Source organism: Macadamia integrifolia, chromosome 14, assembly GCF_013358625.1.
Source record: "Macadamia integrifolia cultivar HAES 741 chromosome 14, SCU_Mint_v3, whole genome shotgun sequence".
NCBI lineage: Eukaryota > Viridiplantae > Streptophyta > Magnoliopsida > Proteales > Proteaceae > Macadamia > Macadamia integrifolia.
The window spans coordinates 16,308,365-16,317,590 of NC_056570.1; the positions used below are offsets into that span (position 1 = coordinate 16,308,365).

A 9,226-nucleotide genomic window follows, 5' to 3' on the forward strand; every position below is an offset into this window, starting at 1 on the left:
AACATGGTCTTTTTGGGTGTTATATTTGATTGTCAATTTTATAGATATGATAATTTTCTTTTATCATTTAAGTAATACATTATTAGTCATAAAATACTCCAATAAATCTTATCCACAATTCCATATTGCAAGAACTTATAATTTTAAATCAATGGAATTTCTTTCTATATTTACACTAAGATTGAAAAACAACCGCTTTTGGAAATATTTTTTTTGTTGTTGTCATTAATTTTACTACTCCATCTAAAAACTATATTCGATATGTTTATATTATCTTATCTCAACACCTTTTTTTTATTAATAAACACCACTTAATAAAATAATTAAATCATCTGTAAAATTGAAATGTACTACTTTATAACTACAGAGTAACCTAAACCACTCAACTATGATAAGCTAATAAAATTTCTCCAGGAAAGACAAGCAATTTGGATTGTCTCACTTATCTGTTCTTTTCATGAATAAGTGACGGGTTGAAATGTTGAACGGTGAGCAAGTCAACTAGGTTTTGTAGCGTTATCACTTTTCACTATTCATTACTATATATGTTTGTGGGGGCAGTTTAATTTCCTTCACCCACGGTCATGGGATTCTCCCATGATTGAGGGATTCATATGGTGAGCAGAGGGTGCAATCAAAGGATAGTGGGGGTATTATGGATTTTATACAATATGAAGCTTAACATTTATGACTCCAGATTGATATACTTTTCTTTCACCCACCGTTTTTCATTGATGTGCTTCTTATTTCATAAAACCCCTAGCAAGATTACAATGGACACCTTCATAAGTGGAGTGATACCAGTAGGTTCTAATGAGGAGTACTACATAATTTAATATAACAATATACAGAACCACCCCCCCCCCCAAAAAAAATGGGGTGGAGGGTTTCTGGTTGGAGTTAACAGTTTGGCCCAATTGAAACAAATTAATTTTCAAACCTAATAAAGAAATCGTGATGTAAGACTTGAATCAAGGCAGATAGGTCTAAATTTTAATTTAAAATAATTTTCATGATATAAATCTACTAGAGAGTGTATATAGAATAATAAGATTTTTTTTGTTTAATATAAATAATTGATTTAGTAGTATATTTTTTCTATAAATGATTTCACTTCTTAAAATCAAAATTCAATCATTTAATAAACGATTTTATTTTTTACAATTAAAAAAAAATCGATTAATAAACAATTTATTGATTGATTCGATTATTTCAATTTGCAGATCACACCTAATAAAGTTGCTCCCTCATAAAGTCTAAAAATCGTTTTCATTTGCCGAAATCCGCACAGCAATGTAATCAAATCAAGTGAATAAAGTAACTAGTTTGGGATATTTTTTCAATAATTAATTTCATGAGAGTAAAGAAGAAGTCTTTAAAAGTAAAAAAAGTCTTAGAGTTTAATTGGCTTTTCCCACGTGGAAGGGGGATGGGACACGGAGTTGAAACCTTAACCCGGTGTCCCTGGCCCATTAATATGGCTTTCTTTTCCCCTTCTTTTCATAGACCCCAATGGCTTTTCATATGTTGCACGCATGCGTCTCTTTCTTGGACGTGTGGAATGTTGTGATTAGATAAGTATGATGCTGCATGTTGTGTATGGATCTTCAACCATTGGATTGGCATAAATTAAGGAGCCAACTCAGACTTTGTAGAAGCCCTCACCAGATCTTATCTAAAGACATTTATTATATATATATTTTTTGGTTTATAATTATGGTTCCAAAGTTTACTAATAGATTAAAAAAGGATTATGGATTCCAAAAGTGGTTTAATAAAAAATAAAAATAAAAAGGTCTTAGGGGAAATTTGACTTAAATATACAAAGATAGAGAAGATTAGACAAATAAATAGAGAGAGGCGGTTTCCGATATAGACCCTTAAACAGCAGCTTCCACCTTCCCCCCAGAGCGGTTTTCTCTGGTCTTCGGCGGTTTTTGTCCTCCTAGAGAGAGAGAGAGAGAGAGAGAGAGACTCTTAGATTACATAGAGCTCTATCTAAAATATATTGGGTTGGTTTTTCATTAAAAGTCATAAGGTTTTGGGAGAGAGAGCAAAGAAGCTTTGTCTTTTGCTTCTCAGTAATAAATTCAATGCATTCTATTCTTCTTTATAAGTTATCATTATTAAACTCTTTCGATCAAAACCGACTCTTTCTCTTTCGTTCTCTTCCTCTTTGACGATGAAGATAAGGAAATGATCGCCATAGGTGAAAATAGAAAGTTGTTTTGGCTTTGATGGAGTTACCAAGAGCTCCTGAAGCAGAGAAGAAAGCTTATTGGGGTCCTCTCATGGCTGATAATAAAGGCAACCACAACAACTACCAAAGACAATTGCAACACCAACAACTACAACAAGGATACCAGCAGCAGCAGCAGCAGCAACAACAACAACAACAACACCTGCAACACCAAATTTCTTATGGGATGATGCAATCATCATCATCTTCCATCACCGGAAATTTCATGTAATCATAGCAAATATAGCTAAAAGAGCAAGAATTGAAGATGAAAACCCATTTCTTCATTTTCTATCAAAATCAAGTAATGATTTGATGGTGCAAAGTTAGACCCTTATTCTTCTTGTTTGTGTCAGCAGAAGCAAAGATACAGCAACTTATGACTTGGGTGAATTAGATCAAGCCCTATTTCTCTATCTTGAAGGACAAGATCAACAACACTCATCATCTCAAGAACAAAGACGTGAGTCTCATTAGTATCTTATTTTGAATATTGAAAATTGATACCATACTCTCTCTCTCTCTCTCTCTCTCTCTCTCTCTCTCTCTTATTGTTATAGGAATCAGAACCCATCAAGATACTTGAGATACTTTTTTCCACGAGAGAGGCATGGTTAGCAGATCGAATCTGCTTGTACTGTGTTTGACAGGATTCCTGCAGGAAGAAATGTGAAGGAATTCAAAAAATTTCCAAATTTTCTTATTTTTACCTAAACAAGGACTAATGAATGGGCTGGCCTTCCTCTCCTGCTTTTGTTTGAATTCCTTCTTCTTTCTGTTCTTTTGGACCGCGACCTGTAACAAACTGGCCGGTCATGAATTCTTCAGAAATAATGCTGTGTCCTGCAAAGGGTACGAACAGTTTCTGCCTTTTCTCTTTTCCTTCTTGTTTCTCTTTAATTTCTTTTCCTGTTTGGGGATGTCAGTGAGCTTCAAATGCATGACTTAGTCCTTGAGCTTCCCTCGTGAATCTTTTTCTCCCACTCCTTCTCCACCAGGTTCTTTTGAAATGATTGTGTCCCTATAATAGAATATACTCTCTCTCTCTCTCTCTCTCTCTCTCTCTCTTCCAATGGGTGTAATGTGTATGTGGGCATTTGGGTTTCGTTTGGAAGTTCTATTAATGCTTTATTTAATGCTGGTAGGATTTCATGCTTGCAGAGAACTCAGGGTTCAGACCTCCAACTCTGAACATTTTCCCTTCTCAGCCTATGCATGTAGAGCCATCTACAAAGGTATGGACTTTAATTCAATGTAAAAAGCTTCTTCTCCACCATCTCTTCTCCAAGATCTAGCTTATTGTCTATAGGAACTTGACTTGAAACGGGTTTCATGCTTGTGGTCAGGGAAGTAGTGCCGTTTCAGCTTCGCCAACAAGCAGTGGTTCAAAGAGGTCACCAGAGCCATCCATGGAGTTGGCCAACCAAAGAACTGACCATGCCCCTTCTGGGCCTGAACCAGCAAAGACGGTCAAGGTAGGATTTTGAATTTTGTTCCACACTAACGATAAAGCCCAATATAAAATAACGAGTAAAAAAATTGGATTCTGTTTTTCTGGGGGGTTCTTCCCCCCTAGCTTCCCCTCTACGTGGTCTCTCATATATAAGAGTAAGTTATATTCAAATATTTTTTTTTTCCTTTGATTCTTTCTATTTCTTTAGAGGAGGTATGATTCTTGCCTTTGGTCGTTGTAGCAGCGTGAAGGAAATCGTAAGGGACCAAAATCTACTTCAGAGCATGAAGGGCCCAAAACACCAGACCCTAAGGTGACTTAATTTAGCTCTTCCACTTCTACCTTCCTCTAGAAATCAATTATGAAATTAAATAGCCCTCTCTCTCTCTCTCTCTCTCTCTCTCTCTCTCTCTCTCTTCTCTCTCTCTCTGTTTAATGCCTGTGTTTTAATTCTTTTGTGACCAGACCCTTAGAAGGCTTGCTCAGAATAGAGAAGCAGCTCGAAAAAGCAGGCTAAGGAAAAAGGTTCGCTGCACTTATTATTCCATCCTCTATTATTCTCATACATCCACAATAGAGGATTCAAATCTGAAATTGGGTTTTGCTTAAATGGGTTTCCTTCCCCCTTTACTTTTGGTCTTTTACAGGCCTATGTACAACAGCTGGAGTCAAGTAGGATTAAGCTCACTCATCTTGAACAAGAGCTCCAAAGGGCTAAATCTCAAGTGAGTATTTATCTCATGAGTATAAAACTTTGATCTTCATATCAAGAGAGTTAATAAGTTGAGTTACTCTTTAAATTAGGGTATATTCTTCGGAGGAGGAGCCCTTCTAGGGGACCAAGGTCTCTCCTCAGGCATTAGCAACATCAGCTCAGGTATTATATATAATTCCTTTTAAGCTTCACTATATTTTTTTGTGATCTATATATAATGTTATATATGATATCCAAATGTATTGATCGATTGATCTTGTTTTATGATTCAGATGCCGCAGTTTTTGACATGGAGTATGCAAGGTGGCTCGATGAACACCACCGGCTCATGTGCGAGCTCCGAGCTGCGGTGCAAGGACACCTGCCCGAGAACGAGTTACGGCTATATGTGGACAATTGCCTTGCACACTATGATGAAATGATGAATCTCAAGAGCATGATCCTGAAATCAGATGTGTTTCATATTGTCTCCGGCATGTGGAAGACACCCGCAGAGCGGTGTTTCCTGTGGATGGGCGGATTCCGGCCATCAGAGCTTATCAAGGTTAGTACTTGAAGACCCATTCTATGAGTAATTAATCCTTTCCTTCCTTGACCCCTATTCCTTAAGAAGTAACTAAACTTGTTCACCCATGAACCACAAGTCCTACATTTGCCACCTCAGGAAACTGGATAAAAGGGTAGGTGTTAGTTAGCTTTACAAAAACGTGATGCATGAGATTAAGTGAAGGTAACATATAGGGATATACAAGATGAAGCTAGGGTTTGATGACGTGGCTCTCCATGTCATTATCCATCCCTCCAAAGGTTGTCCACGTGGAAATCCCTCTTGTCCACTTCAGTCCAAACAGCACAAAATAACTAGGAATTGTAGTGAGACAAGGCTAAAGAGAAGATATGATGAGATTCTATAGAAGGGAATGAAACTTTTAGTGTATGGGCGTAAAATGTTGGGATTTAGTGAGGATTTCCATTAAAGGATCCCTTGTTTAATCATTCTCTTCCTTGTGATAAAGGTGTATCTGTTACTCTATTATTTGGTAGATTGTAAGGAAAGAATTCTTAAGGAGACTCTCTCTCTCTCTCTCTCTCTCTCTCTCTCTCTCTCCCCTTGCAAGAAAGAAAACAAAAAGACCGTTCTGAAAGAAAGAAATCAAGGTTCATTAATTGTAGGAAAATCAAATATAAAACTTGGTTTCTATTTGTAGAAATCAAGATATATAATTCAGGGGTTGGTCAGGAAATTAAATATATATTTTTATTTGTTTGTGTTTTTTGTAGATTATTCTGAATCATATCGAGCCATTGACGGAGCATCAGATCTTGGGGATATGTGGGCTACAGCAGTCGACACAGGAAGCTGAGGAGGCTCTGACGCAAGGGCTTGAAGCCCTTCACCAGTCTCTTTCTGACACCATTGCTTCAGATGCTCTAAGTAGCCCTTCTAACATGGCCAACTATATGGGCCAGATGGCCATGGCCATGAACAAGCTCTCCACCCTCGAAGGTTTCGTGAGACAGGTATGGGTTGGAATTTTTTTACATTTTTGCTCCCAATTTATGACATGTTTCAGACACGATTATGTTGGGCTCATGCACCCATGGTTTTAAGAATCAAATTGGATTAGGGGAAATTGGCCGGTTCGAATTGGAATCGGCCCACTCTGATTTCTGATTAATGCTGATTCTCACATCCTATTTGAAAATCCGCCTGAATGCCATGTTATTTGATCATTATAACCAACGGGGGTAGCGAGCAATGAATTTGGTACGAACTGTAAACTTGGAAATTTTAAGTTCGACTCCCACTAAGTGGGACTAGTCAAGCCGAAGGCCTAGATACCCGTTGTTAGAAAGAAAAAAAAAAAACTCATTCATCTTTATTTTGACAAATTTTTCTCTCTTTCAGGTAGTAATAAAAAAAAAAATTAGAGAAAGTTATCTTTCGTAACTAAATCTACAAGGTTTTCCAATAATATTAAAAGAAAAAGGTTTCCCTAAAAGGTAATGTGGCCTTGTATATCAACATTGGGATCAATGGAATGGGGCGACCCTTCCTTATGTCTAGGTATAGAAACCACACTATTTTCTAGGCTTTTCGTTTCCTTATTTATAATGTTCATAACATGAAAATATTTTATTCACAAAACAAAACCAAAAAGAAAAAAGGGAATCTTTGATTCTTATTTATTTTTCTAATTTCTAAGGCCTTGGCTGATTTTGACCAATTTTAATCCAATTCGAATATGAATCAATAGAAAACAATTTCGGGTCAGATTCTAGGTTTGTAAACCTTCCATGCACTCATTGATTCACAATCAAACATCATTACTAGATAAAATCAAAGTTGGAATTGTTCCAATTGATCTATTAATGTGGCATCAAGTGGGTTCATGGAGGACATTTCCTAGACCTGTAGCTTGGATTCCTAACTATGGCCTGACCCAAGTAATAAGTCCCAAGGAGGTCCCGGGTTTGGGTTTTGCAACTTGTTATAAGCCTTTAACAAGAAGACCATATTTGACCTGACAATGGTGGGGTATTAATTACACTATTACTTATATATTAATTAATTAATTTTTGTTTGATCAAGTAATGGGGATTTATAGTAATTAGTGTAGTTGTGATTAACTTAATTAATAATTGTTATGTTGGTGATTACCTGCAGGCGGATAATTTGAGGCAGCAGACACTGCACCGGATACACCAGATCTTGACGACCCGACAAGCTGCGAGGTGCTACGTCGCCATCGCTGAGTACTTCCATCGCCTCCGAGCTCTCAGTTCTCTGTGGTTGTCTCGACCACGCCAAGAATAATATAGTGACTATGATATTCTCCTCATTTTCTTCTATCTTCTAAGTTCAATATTAAGGGATCGTTCTTCAAAGATCCATTTTGACTCTTCTATATAGAGAAATGTATAGATAGATTAGATTAGAAAGAACGTTAGTAGATAGAATACAAGTATTTTACATATGGGAATTGAAGAAGGGCTAAAAGATCTCTCTCTCTCTCTCTCTCTCTCTCTCTCTCTCTCTTGCTCTGTGTTTTCCAACTTGGATCAAAGAAATTAAGAGAAAGTTGATGATTTGGCAGCCATTTCTGACAAAGGAATGAGGAAGAGAGAGGAAGGGAGAAGTTGAAAAGGCAAAAATGAATATGTAAGGGGGAGCAACCATGCATGGAAGGAAAAAACTAAAGAAGAAGAAGAACATGGAACTGAAGAAAAAAACGGATCGAGGAGAGAAGGGTTACAGGTTTATTATAATTTTCTTGTAAGTCTGAACCCTGAAGAAGAGGGTATTTCTTTGGGTGGAGGGCTACAAAGGAAGGGACGAGTGTGCCTAGTCAAACATCCATGTGGCTTTCTAACGACTGCAGCATGCATGCAAGCACGCACGCACGCACGCACGCACGCACGCATTTCTATATGTGGACCTTTTTGGTGAATGTGACTGAGATCTCTTTTACATTGCTCTCACACATTAGGGTTATTCTTAGGGCAAGATTTCTCTGTCCGGGGAATCGGCCCTGCATCAATATGGGATCAATGGGAATATTGGAAGAAATATCAATAGGGTAGGAATTTCTGCTTTTTATGAGGTGGGATGATTATTTTACTTTCCTCTATGTCTAGGTGTAATAGATATACTCTCGGACAAACTCGTTTTTTCATTATTGTAGTTGCTTGTTACACTTCTCAAATTTGTATCAAACATGACATTGGAACTTTGAGAGTTTGAGGAACATGACTTGATGTAAACACACAATGCAGTCTTAAGCTAATTAATCAACAATGATTAAGTGTTTAGATCCTCTTCCCACATGGTGACCATTACACATGAGATCTCACTGTCATGGATGAGGTATCATGCCACTATGACTCATTATTTGAATACTTCTAAGCGGTGAAATCCCATGTAGAAAGGGTAACTCCTCTCCTTGCTTAGGGAGTTGATCCGAACTCAAAATCTACTGGGAAACTAGGTTCAATCCTAAAGGCGCTTTACTCAACTAGTGGTCACTCTCATATTTGATTTGCACTAATGAGCTCTGTGATCACAATCAATTACCAACCAAAGTTCATTGATCTTCAATCATATGCTTTCAGAGCAAATTGTTATTCAACTTCTTAAAAAATATATTATATATGTAAGAAGGTGACTAATTTTTTTTGTATTTGTTAAGGAAGAATCCCTTGATCATAGGCATTGGTGCTGTAAATGAGCAAGTGAATTTTTTTTTTTTTTCAATTTTTCAGTCAATAGGGAGAGGGTAGAAATATTATTGATGGGACAATGTATGATCACATCACCATTTGGTTGGTGATTCTACATCACCCACCCACGGGTGAAGGGAAACTTTTGCTTTGAATACCCTTTTTCAGATCGACAGGAGTCATATCCCTTGGATTAAGCGTTTGTCTCTTGACCTATGACTCACTCTATGGAAAATAGTATCTTAAATCCATTGCAGTATGGGATTTTCATACATTCTCTGAATGATAACATAATTAACTTCTCTTGAAATTCATGGACCGCACTCCAACGCCTTTATATATATATTTTTTTTTGTTTTTCTTGTTCAAAGTGCTACAAAGTTTAACCTATTTAAGTAGTCTAATTACATACGTTGCAACCTACCTGCCACAATTACTGAAACCACAGAAAGCTGGGAGCCCTTAAAATATTCAGACTATAATTTATTATTTATTTATTTATTTTTATTAATTTTTATTTTTTTTACAAATACGAAATGTTATCTAGACTAATAGAACATCCTCATAGCACTTGTATAGTCAAATTTTTTTTTTTTTT

The 9,226-nt window shown here is 36.8% G+C and overlaps 1 protein-coding gene across 2 annotated transcripts; it reads left to right on the top strand.

The window, feature by feature from the left end:
• The first annotated feature begins 1,882 nt into the window (after positions 1–1,882).
• LOC122061340 (bZIP transcription factor TGA10-like) lies at positions 1,883–8,158 on the top strand. Of its 2 annotated transcripts, none has more exons than XM_042624573.1 (11): positions 1,883–2,467; positions 2,599–2,702; positions 3,401–3,474; positions 3,586–3,714; positions 3,934–4,005; positions 4,158–4,217; positions 4,340–4,417; positions 4,497–4,569; positions 4,680–4,951; positions 5,689–5,928; positions 7,076–8,158. In XM_042624573.1, exons 1-11 carry the CDS (start codon positions 2,238–2,240, stop codon positions 7,223–7,225), a joined length of 1,482 nt encoding a protein of 493 aa, XP_042480507.1. In that variant the 5' UTR covers positions 1,883–2,237; the 3' UTR covers positions 7,226–8,158. The 2 variants fall into 2 exon arrangements, with proteins under 2 accessions (XP_042480507.1, XP_042480508.1); XM_042624574.1 differs by having other exon boundaries at positions 3,937–4,005.
• Positions 8,159–9,226: the final 1,068 nt, after the last annotated feature.